At 43.3% G+C, this 18,830-nt stretch overlaps 1 protein-coding gene across 6 annotated transcripts in view; it reads right to left on the bottom strand.

Moving 5' to 3' along the window:
* Positions 1–13,062: 13,062 nt before the first annotated feature.
* Positions 13,063–18,830, bottom strand: part of LOC135106402 (mucin-17-like) — a 122,395-nt gene continuing 116,627 nt past the window's right edge. For 2 of the 6 annotated variants that reach the window (XM_064015385.1, XM_064015387.1), the window contains one exon: positions 13,063–18,546. In XM_064015385.1, the coding sequence (XP_063871455.1) occupies positions 16,562–18,546 (1,985 nt within the window). In that variant the 3' untranslated portion in view covers positions 13,063–16,561. The remainder of the gene's footprint in view (positions 18,547–18,830) is intronic. The other 4 variants (XM_064015386.1, XM_064015391.1, XR_010271281.1 and 1 more) reach the window with 4 other exon arrangements.

The raw sequence follows: 18,830 nt of genomic DNA, 5'->3' as shown, positions 1-18,830 counted from the left end.
CTTTTTCTCTTTTTTTTTTCTTTTACTCTCATCTACTTTTTTTTTTTTTCCCGTGTCTTTGATGGTGATGGTGATGGCGGTCGTAGGTAGATATTGAGGTGTGTGTTTCTTTTCTCTGTCTGTCTGTTTGCATGTCTCGTCTCTCTCTCTCTCTCTCTCTCTCTCTCTCTCTCTCTCTCTCTCTCTCTCTCTCTCTCTCTCTCTCTCTCTCTCTCTCTCTCTCTCTCTCTCTCTCATCTTCTAGAGTGTCATTTTTATATATATTTTTTTTTTCATTTTTTTTTTTTTTTTGTTTATGTTGTTCATGTTGATGGTGGTGGTGGTGGTAGTGGTGGTGGTTGTGGCTGGTTTACTGAGATACAGATTTCTTTCTATTTCTTTGGTGGTGTTGTTGATGATAGTAGATGGTTATTGAATTTTTCCTCTCTCTCTCTCTCTCTCTCTCTCTCTCTCTCTCTCTCTCTCTCTCTCTCTCTCTCTCTCTCTCTCTCTCTCTATTATTCTTTCTTCCTGCCTTTGTTGTTGGTGTTGTCGGTGTTAGTGGTGGTGATGGCAATAGTTACTTATTTCCAGGCCCTTTCATTCTATTGATGTATGATATAAAAACACCCCCAGTGTAATTATTACCTGTTTACTTTTTCATTCAAATCACAAAGACAAATTCACTCGTACAATTTAAACCCAAAAAATATATATCACTTTACAATCCTCTTATGTATTTATTTCTGTGTATATTTCATCCCCTCATCCGTTCATTCCACGTTCAATTAATACACAGTAAATGTTTCCTACTAACTCCACCATCAGTATCATCACCCAACATCACCACCTTCCACCAACATCACCACCGCCACCGCCGCCGCCTGTCTAGCAAGGCCTCGCGGCAAGGCTCCGGTAGATGGAGCTTTTCACGGTCATTGACTTGCTGTTTGTTGAGCTGTTATCCCATCATCGGCAGGCCTGACAGGGAGGGAAGCGAGGGAGAGACGGAGAGAGAGAAGTGCGGGATGGAGGAAAGGAGAAAAGGCCGGGAACGGTGAGAGGTGAGGAGAGGGGTGAGACGAAAGATAAATTTGGATTTTTTTTCGTATTGTATGTATGATAAGATGTTAGTGGTTGAAAAGTGAAACTAGAAAGAGGAAGAAAGAAAAAATGGGATATATTCTCTCTCTCTCTCTCTCTCTCTCTCTCTCTCTCTCTCTCTCTCTCTCTCTCTCTCTCTCTCTCTCTCTCTCTCTCTCTCTCTCTCTCTCTCTCTCTCTCTCTCTCTCTCTCTCTCTCTCTCTCCAGAAAGACAACTCTCACCGCTCACTTCACTTAACTCAGGTCTGTGTTGATATTCAAATACTGGCTTGCAGTATCCTTAGGGGCCCGGACCTAAAAAGTGACAACACACCATAATAGGTTTCTCCGTGTAGCGTTACCCGACACACACACACACACACACACACACACACACACACACACACACACACACACACACACACACACACACACACACACACACACACACACGCACGCACGCACACACGAACGCACACGCACACACACACACATACACACGAGAGAGAGAGAGAGAGAGAGAGAGAGAGAGAGAGAGAGAGAGAGAGAGAGAGAGAGAGAGAGAGAGACTGGAAAATAGTGCACTAAATAATCCCTCTGGGTTTGCGTCAGTCAGTGGGAAATGAGAAAGAGTAGATACACTGGTCAACATTAACATTTTCTCTCACTTCCTACTTGCTGTCACTAAATTACAGTGCCAACAATCCCTTCAGGTGATCATTAGCATTTTCCCTTCTCCTATCCGCTATCTGTCACTTACCGTCCGCTACCTCGTACTGCAGCCCACCGACCACCAATGACAACTGACCACCATTAACCACCACCACCACCACTCACAAAAACACGTGCGGTGATATCGAAATGAGGCAAGGCATGCGTCACGTCATTAGCATGTATATGACTGTGACCTACCGCGCCTCGCCACGTCCCCACCGCCTCCCATGTTACATAGTAGTGAGGAGCAATTAGTTGGTAGAGTATTACGCTCTTGAATTGAACTTTTTCGATGATTTTCTTTAATTTGGTGATATTGACATGCGTGAAGGGTTCTTTTGAGATGTGTTAGGCTGAAAGTGAAGGAGATAGGTAGATTAATGAATAGATAGATAGATAAGTACATTGATTGATTGACTGATAGATACAAAGATAGAGATAAAGAGAGAGAGAGAGAGAGAGAGAGAGAGAGAGAGAGAGAGAGAGAGAGAGAGAGAGAGAGAGAGAGAGAGGAGGGGGAGGAGTAATGGAGTTCGTAGGATTTTCTTCCCTATTCAGCGTTGCCTCCAGTGTTGAGCATCATTTGGCAGGATAGGTGAATTAAATAGATAGACAGATAGATAGGTAGGTGGGCAGGCAGGTTTATAAGTAGGTAGGTGGGTATATAGATAGATAGATAGATTGAAACCGATATGATGATAGTAGAATTTTTGTATAAGGTCTCTTCTTAAGATTAGTTACATGTGATCATTCGTTTTATGGAATGATCTAGTATCTAGTTTTGCTATTTTGTTTGAAATGATAAACTTATTGATCCTGTAGTATACCTCTTAAATTCTGTAGCACGTTCAAGTTTGTGGTGCATTCATTCATCCGTCCGGTAGATGCATTCATTTTTTTTTTTTTTTTTGTTCTTTGGTTGGTATTCTTAAACTTTTTGATTCCTTATCGTAACCAATTCTAGCTACATGGAGTAGAGATTATAAGAGTTTTCAAGAGTGTTTTCGTCTTTCAAGCGATAATTTAACAAATATTATGTACCTGTAAATGGAAAAATACCCAATACTGGCTTTCATTCATATCTTTAGCAAACCCGTTGATCTCTGTGGTACTGTACATGTTTTCATCTCTGTGCTACGTTTATTCATCCCTGTGGTACATTCAGTTCCCTCACCGTGATGTATTCGGTTTTGCTGCATGTGGGATGAGCAATTAAACTCCGGGAAACTAGACTATCAATCTGTAAGCAAGGTTATGTTTATTGACCCGCACCACCGACCCATCGCCACTGATTCATCGTCACCGACCCATCGCCACTGATTCATTTCCAGTGACTCATTCCCAGTGATTCATCCCCACTGACTCAACACGACTGACTCATCATAAACTTAACTCTTCTGACTCAGCATTATTATCTTAGCATTATTGACTCACCACATCACCACTGGCTTAACACAAACTTAACGCCTCTTACTCAATGCAATTTTAACATTATTGACTCACCATAGCACTACTGACTCAACACAAACTTAACGCCTCTTATTCAACGCAATTTTGACATTATTGACTCACCACAACACCACTGACTGAACACAAACTTAAGGACTCTGACTCAACGTAATCTTAGCATTATTGACTCACCATAACACCACTGACTCAACACAAACTTAGCATTATTAACTCAACATGAACTGAATATTTCTAATTTTACACAAATTCACTACCACTAACTCAACACATCATTAAATTAACAACACCATCGCAAACTCAACACCACTGACTCATTACAAACTCAACATCACTGACTCATAAAATTTAGTACCACTGACTCATCACAAATTCAACACCATTGACTCATCACAAATTCACCATCAGTGACTCATCACAGATTCAACACCATTGACTCGTCGGAAAGACAACACCGCTGACTCATTTCAAATTAAAAATCACTGACTCGTCTCAAACTCAACACCACTGGTTCATCATAAATTCATCAACATTGACTCATCGCAAACTGTACAAGGGCCTTATCCGTCCATGTACGGAGTATGCTTCACATGTCTGGGGGGTTCCACTCACACTGCTCTTCTAGACAGGGTGGAATCAAAAGTTTTTCGTCTCATCAGCTCCTCTCCTCTAACAGACTGTCTTCAGCCTCTCTCTCATCGTCGCAATGTTGCATCTCTAGCTGTCTTCTACCGCTGTTTTCATGCTAACTGCTCTTCTGATCTTGCTAACTGCATGCCTCCCCACCTCCCGCGGCCTCGCTGCACAAGACTTTCTTCTTTCTCTCACCCCTATTCTGTCCACCTCTCTAACGCAAGAGTTAACCAGTATTCTCAATCATTCATCCCTTTCTCTGGTAAACTCTGGAACTCCCTGCCTGCTTCTGTATTTCCACCTTCCTCTGACTTGAATTCCTTCAAGAGGGAGGTTTCGAGACACTTATTCATCAATTTTGACTACTGCTTTGACCCTTTTATAGGACTGGCATTTCAGTGAGCATTTTTTTTTATTGGATTTTTGTTGCCCTTGGCCAGTGTTCTTCCTACATGAAAAAAAGAAAAAAAACACCACTGACTCATCGAAAACTCAACACCACTATTACACTACAAACTAAACCCACTGACACATCACAACTTCAACACCACTGACTCATCACAAATTCACCACACCTAACACCACACAAACTCACCACTACAAGCTCAACATCACAGAGGCAGCGGCACTAACATAGCACCACAGACAACACCGTTAAATCAACACCAGTGAGTCACAAAGCGGCAAACAAACAACACCAGTTAATTTCTCCTTGACCAATATAACATCGAGGCCTTGACCTTTAGAGAGAGAGAGAGAGAGAGAGAGAGAGAGAGAGAGAGAGAGAGAGAGAGAGAGAGAGAGAGAGAGAGAGAGAGAGAGAGAGAGAGAGAGAGAGAGAGAGCGATCGTGTTCGTTTATAAATTGTCTTGTATATCTCTTCATTAAGTCTCTAATTACCCCTGGCCACGGGAGGCTGATGATCGCGGCCCGCCAGCTTTGCCGACAGCTCTGGGAAAGGTCCGCACAAAATCGCTAATTAGAACACGTCTGTGGCAGTTTGATTATTAATTTCTGCGGTTGACATCTAGTGTTTCCTCTGATTCCCGAATTATAATACATATTGCCTGCATGACTTCGTGGAGGGAGGGAGAGGTGCAGGGAGAGAAGGAAGGGAAGGCAGGGAGGAAAAGCCGCATATTATGTAAGGTTGCATTGCAGCAGCTGATTTGATAAATTTGTTTGTTTGCCGCGACTGCTGCAGCTGCTGCTGCTGCTGCTGCTCCTCCTCCTCCTACAACTACTGCTACTACTACTACTACACTACTACTTCTACTACTACTTCTACTACTACTTCTACTACTACTACTACTACTACTACTACTACTAATAATAATAATAATAATAATAATAATAATAATAATGATAATAATAATAATAATAATAATAATAATAATAATAATAATAATAATAATAATAATAATAATAATAATTACGTGAATTATCTTTATTGCATAGGCTCTTTTTATTACATTTACTACTACTACTACTACTACTACTACTACTACTACTACTACTATTACTACTACTACTACTACTACTACTACTACTTACGTACATTGCTTCTATTGTTATAATGATTGCGGCCTTTTTTTACACTTACTACTACTACTACTACTAATAATAATAATAATAAAAATAATAATAATAATAATAATAATAATAATAATAATAATAATAATAATAATAATAAAAATAATACGTTTTCTTTATAATCACCCTACATCTGACAATACACTGTAGTGGGAATTATGAGAGAAGAGGGAAGAAAATAATAGCAGTAAAAGAAACATGCATAAAATCAGGAATGAAAAATGAGACATCAGAAAAATAAGGCCTGAAAAATACTCGTAAAATCATGAAAAGCTTCCTGGTACATTCCTCCTCTCATATTTACTTCCCTCCTTGTCGTTCCGCGTCGTCGTAATCATGTCGTGTATTGAAAGTAAACTCCAAAAGGCTCAGCCAATCAAGACGAAGGTGATTGTCGTGCCAGCCAATGAATACCTAGCTTGTGGAGGGCCTTAAAGCAGGGACCCAATCAGAACCGTCGAGCCAGGACGCTGCTAATGAATGGTTGCCTTTATGGGGGCGTGTTTTCCAGAAGCCTTTGATGGAGGAGGAAAAAAAGTACATATTTTTCTTCTTTTTTTCTTTTTTCTTTTCTTTCTCTCCTCGTCCTAATCCTCCTTTTCGTAATTTTTTACTCTCGTATTCTCATTAATTTTGTTTCTATTATTCTTTGCCTCTTTTTTTATGATTTCTTTATCCTTCATTTCCTCTTCTTTTTCAGTCCTGTTTCCTTTTTTGTTTTTGTCTCCTTTTATTAATTTCCCTTATATACATTTTTTTTTATTTCTCGCCCATGTCTTTTCATCTGTTCCATTCCCTTAACTTTTCTTTTCCATTCCTTCCACTTCTATTTCCTTTCTCCTTTCCATTTCTTTTTCCTTTCCTTTTTCCTTGCTTCTATTTCCTCGCTCCCGTTTTCATTTTTCACTCTTCCTTTTTTTTTATTTACCCCTCTACTCTTTATTTTCTTCCTCCTTCCTTCTCTCATTTCTTGTTATTCTCCTTTCGTTCATTTCTCCTTTCCTTCGCTGCCTTCACTCCCCGGCTCATGTCCTTCAGAAGTTTCCTCTTCCTGCGAGCTGAAAACACAATGGCTTACTGGTTCGTATTGATGGATCTTTCCGCCACGTTGGCATTTGGAAGGTTCTTAGTGCGTGTGGTTGAGAAAATGACTGTTGTGGTTGCTTATATAGTGGTGGGTGGTGGCGATGGTGGTGCAGTTACATCATCTGTCTGTTAGCTGATGGAGGAGGAGCGCTTTGCTGATGTTGTTTTTGCATTTAAAGTCTGTCTGTCTGAACTCTGGATGAATAAAACAACTTTACTCGTGTTTAGTGGTAAGCTGAAGGGGGGCAGGGAGGCAGAAAGCTAAGGAAGAGAGGCAGAGTCGGCGTTACATAAGAAAGGAATAAGGGAGAAGGCAAGCAGAAAGAGAGGGAAGAAAGGGAAAATTGTCTGAGGTACATAGGGAGGGTCAGGGAGGAAGAGAGGAAGTATAGACAAGGAGGAAGGAAAAGAAAAAGAGGCAGTTTCAGATATACAGGAAAGGATGGAAGAAAGAATTATGGGCAAGGAGGAAGAGAGAGAAATTGAGAGAGAGAGAGAGAGAGAGAGAGAGAGAGAGAGAGAGAGAGAGAGAGAGAGAGAGAGAGAGAGAGAGAGAGAGAGAGAGAGAGAGAGAGAGTATCTATGGAGGTAAAAATATAGTAGACGGAGAATGAAAAAAATGTTTGTGAGGACAGAGGGAGAGACGAGAAAGAGATACCAACAAGAGAGAGAGAGAGAGAGAGAGAGAGAGAGAGAGAGAGAGAGAGAGAGAGAGAGAGAGAGAGAGACAGACAGAGAGTTAGAACGCATAAAAAAATATATATATACAAGGAAGGAATAAAAGTGTGACTAATTACTTCCGTTCCTCCCTCTTAGCAAGCCTCGCCCATCCAGGTGTCAATATTTAGAGAGCTAATTGCACAAAGGTGTTTAGCGTTCCAGGTAACTCCCGGCGATTCACCAAAGAGAAACGTGTATAGGCAGTCGAAACAAATGTTCTCATCATTTCTCTCTTTAACCCTATTACTCCACGACTCTCATTTACCCGAAACATTAATGAGAGCTGCCCATGTTATTAATGTCACCAAGCCGAGAGAGGGAGAGAGAGGGGGGAGGGAGAGAGGGAAAAGGAGAGAGAGAAAGAGGCGTTTTTAATCTCCCTAAAGTACTCGTGGGATTTATAACGTTCAGGGAATCATTAGCGGCAATTAACGGCTCCCTAAAAATATAGATGGGATGAGTGTGGCGGGACTTGGCAGGCCGCGGGATGAATAAGCGTTAAGAGGTTCGCTTCTGACGTCCTCCAGGGAACCTCATGAGTCCCCTGCGGTGGTGGTGGGCTGGTTACGTGACAGCGGCAGGTGAGGCACAGGAGGCAGGGGAGGCAGGTGATCGATTGGATATGGCAGAGATATATTGCTTTTGTAACTAAAGGTCTCAGGGTATTGGTTATATGTACGTGTTGTTTGTACTGGTACGCTTAAAGTAATGCCGTGATGTTGTGTAGATGTTGCAGATGTGTTATTTTGTGTCGTTGTGTAGGAAGATTATCAGGAAAGGTTCATAGGTTTGGTTGTTGATTTTCTTGGTGCCCTTCATTAAAGCCATGCTGTGTTCTGAAAGTGTTATAGGTTTGTGTTATTTTGTGTTATTGTGTAAGATTATAAGTAAGAGATCATAGGCGTGGTCATAGTGTTTTCCTTGGTACACTTAATTAAAGCCATGCAGTGTTGTTCTGAAAGTGATGTAGGCGTGTTATTTCATGTTGTTGTGTAAGAAGGTTCATAGATTTCATTATAGTGTTGTAGTTGTTTTTGTTTTTTTGGTAAGGTTAGAACCATGCAGTAGTGTTTCTGAAGACGTTGTGGGTGTTCTGATGTGTTGTGATTTGTGTTCTGTTTATGAAAGTTGTAGGGAAAGGTCTATAGACTTGCCTACAGTGTTGTTGCTTCTATTGGTGGCCCCTGTAGTGTTCTTGTAGGTAGTTTTGTAGGGTTACTGATGTGTTGTGACATGTTGCTTAATAAGGCTGTAAGAGAAGTTCGATAGACTTACAGTAATCATAGTGCTGTTTTTATTGGCAGCCTCAAAAATAATGTTCTTGTGGGTAGAGTTGCACTCGTCGATGTACTGTTCGAAGTACTGCGTTGTGCTTTGTGCTGTTTGTCGTGTCTAGGGTGGCCATGCGGAAAACACACACAAGCGTTCTTCATTGCCACTCCTCAGGAAGTTAATTAGCAAAGTCAATTTTCATTATCTCCTTCCTCTTTATCCTCTTCTTCCGGACGTTAAATCATCAGCCTCATCTTCATCATCTTCCTCTCCTGACATTACATCACTCCATTTAGGTTAGGCAGTTTCGTTGCTGCCTTAATATTCCTCTCTTGAAATGCTACAAGTCAAAGGAAGGCAGAAATACATAATCAGGCAGCGTTCTCAGTGTTGTTGAGAATGAGTGGCTAAATTATCTTTGTTAGTCACAAATGGCGCCGCTTTACTGTGATTTACGTTGGTGTGGATTAATGTTGTTTCTGGCGGTGTGTTTATAAAGGATATTGCTCTTTGTTGTGAACGTGAATAAGATCAAATAAAATCAGTAAAAAGTCGAGGAAATTCCGTAGATAATTCACAAGGGTGGAGCTTTAATGCCGTCACTCCACTAAGCAATTTTTGTATAGTCTATGAGGATACGTGAACACAATGAAAGGTAAAGAAGGGATGGTGTAATAAAGCAGGGAAGAGTAAATGATAGAAGGGGACAGCTTCAGAAGGGACGGTGACGAGGTGAGTGATGATCAGAAGGGGTTTCGTCATTACTCCCTGAACCCTCATCCGAGTAATGCTTTTGGGGTGTGTTGATAACTAACGACTGCAGGACACGCATATAAAAAATGAGTTACCTGGTGAACGCCCACATGTACCTACCTGCTTGTATTTCTTACCTATATTCCCTTTTTTTTTTTTTTTTTGTAACCTGTATGGCTTTATATCGTTTCTTGTAGTTCACCTGTTATTGCTTAATTTCTCTTCTTCCTTACTTCTTGCCTTATCTTTATATTTCACACTATTATATTCCTATTCCATATCTATTTTTTTTATTTTCTTAGTTCGTATATGTGTGTGTGTGTGTGTGTGTGTGTGTGTGTGTGTGTGTGTGTGTGTTTTTTACTAGATTTTTATGCATTTCCTACTCCTATTTATTTATTTTTACGTATATTTTTCACGTTTCCACTCCTCTCTTGGATATCCCTTCCTGCTCTCTCAGTTTCCCTGTAACACCACCTTCCTCCTTCCTCCCTTCTCTACACCTTTCTTTCATCCATTCCCTCCTCCTCCCCTCGCCCCGTAGACTGTAACTTGTAGCGTATAGGGCAAGGCAGTATTTCTCGACCCTTCGTTTGGCCTCCACCGTGCCGTCTCCCTCTCCCTCCTCCTAGGGCTTCCACGCGCCTTTTGTTGAACGAGGGAAACCTGTAACACTGCCGCTGACTTTCCGCTTTCTCTCTCTCTCTCTCTCTCTCTCTCTCTCTCTCTCTCTCTCTCTCTCTCTCTCTCTCTCTACTCCATTTGTTTCATCCACTTCGTCTTTTCTTTGCTATGTTCATCTTCTCTCGTTTCTCTTTCATTCTTCTTTTCCTTCTTCGTCTCTCGTCTCCTCTCTCTCTCTCTCTCTCTCTCTCTCTCTCTCTCTCTCTCTCTCTCTTGCTCACCAAGTGGTTCCTAACTCCTTCCTTTCATCCCTCTTTACCAACTAAATGTTTCCTGAATACTTTCTGCTCTTCTCTCTCTCTCTCTCTCTCTCTCTCTCTCTCTCTCTCTCTCTCTCTCTCTCTCTCTCTCTCTCTCTCTCTCTCTCTCTCTCTCTCTCTCTCTCTCTGTGTGTGTGTGTGTGTGTGTTTCCCTCTTCCTTTCATTACCCAACAAGTGCTTTTGAAAGCTCATTCATATTCTCTCTCTCTCTCTCTCTCTCTCTCTCTCTCTCTCTCTCTCTCTCTCTCTCTCTCTCTCTCTCTCTCTCTCTCTCTCTCTCTCTCTCTCTCTCTCTCTCTCTCTCTTTCTTTTCCTCCTTTCCTCCTTTCCTTTCCTTTCTTTCCCTTCCCCTCATGCAATCTTAAGTAGACTTTCGAAACTCCAGTCTTTTAGGAAATATGACAAGAATTAAGATGAGATATTTGTAAAGAGAGAGAGAGAGAGAGAGAGAGAGAGAGAGAGAGAGAGAGAGAGAGAGAGAGAGAGAGAGAGAGAGAGAGAGAGAGAGAGATGAGAGGAAAATAAGAGAGTGGCAGGTGTAAATACTCTCATAAATTAATTCAGAAGGTAGAAGGGAAGGGAGGAGACAGTGAGTGAAGAGGGGGAGGAGGAGGAGGAAAAGAGAGAAAAATAGAGATGACAAAGGAAAGATATAATAAAAAATAGTGGAGATAATGAAAGAGAGCATTGGAACGAAGGAGGAAGAAAGAGAGGAGGAACAATTGTAATGAGTTTGAGCTGAAAAAATACGAGATAATGAGAGGAGGAAGAGGAAAGAGGAGGAAGAGGAGTGGAAAGAAGAAAAAGAGGAGGAGGAGGAAGAGGAGGAGGAGGAGGAGGCGTTAACAAGGTGGTGGTGATGGTGGTGGTCGTCACAGGTGTTAATACTTACCTGGATGTTTCACGGACGTTAATTAATGTGGTGAGAGAGTGGATGCTATTTTTATTTAGTTGTTTTTTGCGCAGTATAGTTAATTGTTGGCATTTATGTAATTATTAAGAAGGATAGTCTCTCTCTCTCTCTCTCTCTCTCTCTCTCTCTCTCTCTCTCTCTCTCTCTCTCTCTCTGTGTGTGTGTGTGTGTGTGTGTGTGTGTGTGTGTGTGTGTGTGTGTGTGTGTGTGTGTGTGTGTGTGCGTGTGTGTGTGTTTGTATGATAATAATAATGGTAACAATAATAATAATAATCAAAATCATAATCATAATCATAATCTTAATCATAAGAAGAAGAAGAAGGAAAAACGGTTTTTGAATAGCAGCTGTGAGGCTGTGAGTGTGTGTGTTTATGTGTGATAATAATAATAATAATAATGATAATAATAATAATAATAATAAGAAGAAGAAGAAGAAGAAGGAGAAGGAAATACGGTTTTTGAATAGCAGGTGTGAGGCTGTGTGTGTGTGTGTGTGTGTGTGTGTGTGTGTGTGTGTGTGTGTGTGTGTGTGTGTGTGTGTGTGTGTGTGTCATTAACGGACTGATATACTATAGGCTATTTACATTTGTTTAGAATTATCATTGATACATTTTCTTCTTAAAGAATGTGATGAATTAACTGTTGTTACTTACTTTTTGTTCACCATAAAATGTCAATACAGAAAACGAAGAGAAAATGTACATTTGTAGGAGAGACAATTTTAAAATTAGTAAAATGATAAGGTAATAATTTCAATATCCGTAGCCACAGGCACTGCAAGAATAATAAAAGACCAGGGAAAAGAAAGAGAGAAAGAAAAGAAAGATGATATTATGTATATGCTCATTATTGTTTTTATCTTTATGCTTTATCTTGAATTTCGCAATATCAATGTCGATCTTCGACTTCTTGTTTATTTGTTTTTATTTCGCTGTATCAAAGGCCATTATTTAAAGTCCGAGGTGCTCGTCAGAGGCAGTAAGCACCTCTGTTTCAAGATCTGAATATTGCTGAGTGATATGTCTTACTAAGGGAAGACGCTGACACATCTCAGGCCTCGCCACCAGGCTGTAAACACCATCCTCCCAAACCTATATTTTTGTTCTAAACATGATATTTCTCACAATGTAATTCCATCCCTGCAGCACACATTGATTCCAAGCCGATTCTCATTATGAAAAATATATGGTCAGGATCCGTCTCAAACCTCTCACTCGCTGTGCCTTTCAATAGATATTACTTGGGCCCCGAATAGTTTGTTACATCACTTTTCCTCTCTTCATCACTTCTATAGAGCCAAATAAAATAGCAAGGATCATTGCACATTACGACCGCGCAGTGTGTGTCCTGCGATACGACAAACTCTCGATGTTTTCCTGGTCCTGATTGGCCTGAGTGACAGCCAATCAACAAGACCCAGACCATAATCCTAGACCTTATCTTATCTTAGTTTCTCAAGTCAGTAAAGGAAGAGGGAACAAAAAAAAAAAAAGACACTATCATAGCCCAACCAATTATTTCATCTAGCCTTTGAAGATAGTCCTGACGAAATGACAGAGCGTTATTTTTAATATAATTCGAATTCTGACTCATAACTAAAGGTGTTTCACGAACCGACTGATATAATAAGCGGATCGATATATATATATATATATATATATATATATATATATATATATATATATATATATATATATATATATATATATATATATATATATATATATATATATATATATATATATATATATATATATAGATCCATAACTGGATCCATATTATTTTGTAGCAGAAGGAAAAAGAAAATAATCTTACAAGGCACTTTGGGTTGACTCTCAGGTCTGAAGGGATCGGTGTTGAGTTGTTACAACAAACGAAGAGAGAATGAAAATAAGACTCGCCGATGGTTTTTCAGTTTTTATCTGTTTATTGAAGGTACAGGAAGTGTTGGCCTGAGCCGGGTAGCGTCGAGCTCAGCCTGTTATTGTCCAAGTGGGGGAGTAAAGGCATCAACTTGTAGGTTTGTATTCATGTATGCATAATATGTATTGACGTACGAATGGATTTTTTTATTATTTATATTTATTATTACTATATCATTATTAGTATTAGTATTATTGGTAGCATTATTAATAGTATTATTATTATCATTATTATTATTATTACTATATATGTAATGAATGAAATAGCAGCCAAAGGATAACGTCGCATGTGACAAAAAGTTTCGTAAATGTTGAAATATTGATCAAGATGACAACACAAGGATGGATGTAAATATGCGGAAATGATATATTGTTACACTTTTTACTGAAATTTCCTTTTGTTGAATCGTTGAGAGAGCGTCGTGATTGGTTCTTTTTCTAGCCAATGCCAAGGTTCCGGAGCGTGCGGCAGCCGACTGGTGCTGTGACCTGACCCTGAGTGCTGGAGGCCACTGGTGTGGTAAAAAGTGGCGACTCTTGTGCTCTTTTAGGTGTAATTGTTGTTGTTGTTGTTGTTGTTGTTGATGTTGCTTGGAAGTGTTAGGGTCGGGCTGCCACACCCTCTGTCGCCTCGGAATCTACAGGCGCTCCACAAAAAACACACCCACGGACACACCCACGCCCCTTTGCATAGTGACCCTCACCTTGACCTTGTCCACATTCCAAAGTATCTACCTGAGCGGCCACACACCTGTCCTTACCTTAATCACTTGGAAAACAATGAACTCTGAGTTTTTACATATATTTTTAAGTATTTTTTTCCTTTTGTCACACACGCACGCACACACGATACACTGTCCACCACTGTTTTCTCGTTTTCTTTTTAAATTTAAAAACGTCCACAGTGTCACCAGTTTAGGACTGAAGGCAGAAGCTAAATGAACCGATCACGTGATAAGAGCAGCTAATAGTGATGAGCGAATTAAGCGTAGGAGCTCTTGTGTCCGTCTTAGTCGTCGCCTGTAACCCACACATTCTCCTTCAGGCCTTGGAAGCTGTACTAAGCGGAGGAAACAATGGTAAAATGAAGTTTCCCAACAGTGGCCAAGAATACCAAGTAGGAGATACCAGCCCCGCGGATTGGCTTGGCATATCACATATCTGACTTCATTACCTCTCTTAGTGAATCCCGAGGGTGTCTGTACGTAACACCTGATCATTCCTCATGTTAGGTCCTCACGTGGGGGTCTTGATGAGGAGCGAAAAGGAAGAGATTGTCCTTGGAAACACTCAACACACACACACGCACACACGTACACTTCGTAACGAGAGAACACGAACGACGCTATTATTATTATGTTTTTTTTTCTTTTACTAGTTAATATCTGAGAACCTGAAAGTTTCATCAGGGAACCTTAAGGCCGATGATGTGATAAATCTGTTAACGGGATGAGGATGAGGGGATGAGGAGGAATGGGAGGTGGTAGAAGAGTTTAAACAACTAGGAAAGGAGGAATAGAATATAGAAAATGATGAAGATGAGGAAAAACATGCATGAGGAGAAAGTAAAAGGTGAAGTGAAAGAGGAAGGAAACGAGGAGAACTGTAAAGAAATGGAAAATTGTAAGAACGAGAAAGATGGATGAAAAGAATTCTGAGGAGGGTTAGAGGGATGAGTAGGAGGATGACTAGGAAATGGAGAATACTAAGCATTAGGAGATTTTCGAGAAGAATAATGGAAAGGGAGGGAAATATTAAAAAAGAAGAGGAAGAGGAGATGAAAATATAATAATGAACTCGCAGTAATGAGAGAAGGTTGCGCACTAGGAAGAAGAGGAAGAGAAGTATCATGAGCAGAAGGAGGAGGAGTACTAGGAGAAAGATGGGGTAGGATGAGGTGCACCAGACAGGGGGAAGAACAGGTGTCTCCGTCTCCTTATTCTGGCCCACGTCAGCTCCGGTCTATCATCTCACGGAGCGCTCTGTGGGATGTGTATCAGGCACTTTATTATTTATTTTATCAGTCAACACAGCGATGATGATGCAAAGTCACATTTACATATATATATAGTATTTATAGTATCTTTTTTTCTTTTATTATACCTATCGATTCTATGAAAATATAGACGACAACAAATCCATCACATTTATAGATCTCTGTTCGTTTAAACTTTCAAAAAGAACAACGAAAACTAAGATAGAGGTTCAGTTTTGCCCTTTACCTTCCCCAGAAAACATCCCCAAAATCTGAGGGTGATAAAGTTGGGAAAGAGAGGAAACGGGAAGGTAGAGTAGGACAGGGTATTGGGGAGGGAGGAGGATTTGAACACCCTTTATTTCGGAGAGGAAGATTTGGGGGAATTTGGGGAGGAGGAGGGCTTTACTGCGCATGGAAACACGCTCATTTCTACACACATAAATTGATATGAATGCGCATATGTTTTTAGTATATGCACTCTGATTATATAAACACGTATACGAAATTATTTACACACACACACACACACACACACACACACACACACAGAGTCTCTCACATGCTCAAAGGATAAAACGTTTCGTAACAGACTTTAACACTATTTTGCCTGGTCTTATTCAGCACCTTTAAAACGTCTAGACCTTGAGAGTTGGAGAAAACTGATTGAAAGTTTTTACAAATATGTCATCAAACACAGTCTCTCTCTCTCTCTCTCTCTCTCTCTCTCTCTCTCTCTCTCTCTCTCTCTCTCTCTCTCTCTCTCTCTCTCTCTCTCTCTCTCTCTCTCTCTCTCTCTCTCTCTCTCACTCTCTCTCTCTCTCTCTCATGCACACATACAACATTAACAATATTACTAACAAAAGAACGAACGGGTTTCCCAAGGCATGAATCCTCTCTTGTTTGATTCAGCAGCGCTTGTGTCCTGCACATGACCAGCGCCAGTCACCATTTGCGCTAGTTACTAAAATAATGCATTTGGTACACATACTCTACAGTCACCAGTACTCTAAGCAAATTAAGGAAATAACCAAAGATTCACACACCCGCCCGCGTGGCAGAAGAGTGAGGGGCCCCAGGCTGGCCGCGCCGCCCCCACCTGTCCTTTTCGCCCGTAGCTCAAGAATCCGATCCCAGTGTGTTCCTCTGGAGTGAGTATGGTGATTTATCCTGTATGGAAGAGGTTCGATATGACGAGACAGTGAAGGAGATACACCGTAGGAAGACACGTATCCTGTAACCTTAGACCGCAGGGGCAATGACGGCCGACTGGTGGACGTGAGGGACGCGACCCCGGCCCGCCTGGCTCACCTCTGGCCGGGCTGCATGTCTAAGGCCGATATGTAGCGTTACCACCAACACCTGGGGTTATCACAGGCCTGGCTCAGGGCACACTTGGGGTCGAGAGGAAGGTGCCGTGGCGTCCACTCATCCTAGTGGTCGGTATTAAGTGTCCCTTTGAGATGGATATGGCTTGGGGGGAGGCTTGGGTCATGGGATCGGATGTCAGGCGGGCGGGTGGGGGCGGGAGATGTCGATGGTGCGGACCTTGGAGGCGTCGTTGCTGAGGAGCTGCAGCTTGGCGTGATCTGTCTCGGGCATGATGATACACATGAAGGTGGAGCCCGTGGTGACGTCCCGCGGATAGATGGTAAGCGGCGGGAACACCTCGCCCAGCTCCACGTACGCCGTCAGCTTCTTGTGGACGTCGGGGTACTGGTGGCGCAAGCTGATGCCCTTCTCACGGAGGTGACGCACGATGTTATTGAAGGCGATGTGTCTCGCTGCCTGCGGGGACGTGTTGGACTCCGGGATGGGCGCCGACGTCAGAATCATGGTTTCCGGCTCGTCCATGTCCCGCGTGATGACATGGCGCTCCGGACGTGGGCTCCAGGTGTCGCTGCCACCTCCTCCTGTGCCGCCGGCAAGCCGTAGTTTGGCGCAGTGAGACACCATTTCACGTTCCCACTTGGGTGACGAGCCTGTGGGGATTTCATTCATGATGCAAATACTGACGTACAACACCAACTTGTACTCCACGTTATAGTGTTTACAGAGCTCTGTGATTTGCTTGTATACCTCTGGGCCCGTCTCCTGAGGCAGCAGATTCTGGATGGTCATGTAGTGCGTCTCTGGCAGCTCCCCGCCTCCTACGAAAGTCTCTGCGCCCCTGATGTCGTGGAAGAATATTTTGACGGTGCCACGGCCAAGGGCGCGGATGCCCCTTCTGGCCACAGCACTGACCCTCTCCAGCACTGCCTCGTCCTCCCTCACTCGTGCCACTACCTGCTTGGCTACCGCCAGGGAACTTATCCTCTTACATTGCTTTTTATGTCGCTCCCAGTGCTGTCGGCGGCATGCACGAGAACAGTAGAATGTGGAACAATTATGACACGTCTTGAAGGTGCTACGGGCCTCGTCTGTCTCCGCCGTCAGGCCGCAGCTGGGGTTGCGGCACTTCACGATGTTCGAGCTGGTGGAATCGTCATCAGCGTCGACTCTTACGTTTTCGTTGCCGTTGCCATTCTCAGAGGAGGAGTCTGGCGGAATGTTCATGTGGCGAGGCGGCAGGTGAAAGGTGACGCGTGGCCCTGCTGGTGGTGGTGGCGGCGGCTGTCGTTCAACAATGGAGGGAACGGCCGCAATCACCCCGCTGAGCATGAGAGCCTCTGTCAAGGGATCAGCCGGACTCGCTGGAACCACTTCCTGCGACGACCGCTTGGGAGGTGAGGTGCCCAGCTGATTGACTTGGCCGGAGCCCTGGCTGTCGGGAACAAAGTGGCCAGGAACGTGAGGCTGATGGTGCCCCTTGTGGAGGTTGGAGCGGGTTGTGTGACCCGGGGAAGTCCCTGCCCGTGGGGAGGAGGCCGGGGGATGGCTGGGGCGGGTGTCAGAGGGAGCAGAGCGGGAGTGTGACTGAGGGAGAGTAGTGTGGTGAGAATTGACAGGGACAGGACTGGCGGTGATAACGCAGTTGGGGAGAGTAGAGGAGAGTGAGTGGGTGGGGTGAGTAAAGGTGGTGTTGACGTGACGGGAAGCAGTGGTTGGTGTGGTGTAGGACGGGGGCGTGGGAGGAACGATGTTGTGTGAGGAACTCGACAGTAGATTTCTGTGACTAGTAAGTGAGTCACTCGTAGGAGAAGAGAGGCGTGGGTGGTGTGTTGGGGAGATGTGAGCATTCTGTGAGAGGTTGGTGTGGGCGGGGGGAATGGGGGCGGCAGAATAGGCGTGCGAGTGCGGGTGTGTCACTACAGCAGTAGACTGGTGCAGCAAGACGCCCGTGCTGGGGTCGGCCTCCGTCACCTGGCGGGCAGTGAAGGTGCCCTCCGGGCCCTGCGCCTCCAGTGTGTCCAGCCGCCGTGTTGTGGGCGCCCTGCCGCTTGGGTCCACGTGCACGTGCGATTGCGCTTGCGCAGTGCGGGCGCGTGAGGGAGTGTGCGTGGTGGTGGTGGTGGTAGTGGTGGTGGTGGGCGGCTCACTGTGAGGTTCACCTGTAACATGGCCGTGCGTGAGGTAGAGAGGGACGAGAAGGGAGAAGCAGAGTAAGAGTAGAAGGTAGGAGGGATAGGAAGAAGAAATTTATAGAAACTGCAGGCGGCCGAGGACCCCATGGGGTTCTGAGCTGCCTGCTGTGGACAAGACTCGCGGGCGCCGCCACGAGGGGCGACAGCACCCCTTTCCGCAGAGAAAGCAAAGGGCTTGATTTTAGTGTGTCGGGCGTACTGTCGCCGCACTACGTGGAGGGCGCGGCGCGGGTGCCCAACAATGTGCAGCA

Source organism: Scylla paramamosain, chromosome 13 (genome assembly GCF_035594125.1).
Source record: "Scylla paramamosain isolate STU-SP2022 chromosome 13, ASM3559412v1, whole genome shotgun sequence".
NCBI lineage: Eukaryota > Metazoa > Arthropoda > Malacostraca > Decapoda > Portunidae > Scylla > Scylla paramamosain.
This window is presented reverse-complemented; position numbering and strand designations above follow the sequence as displayed.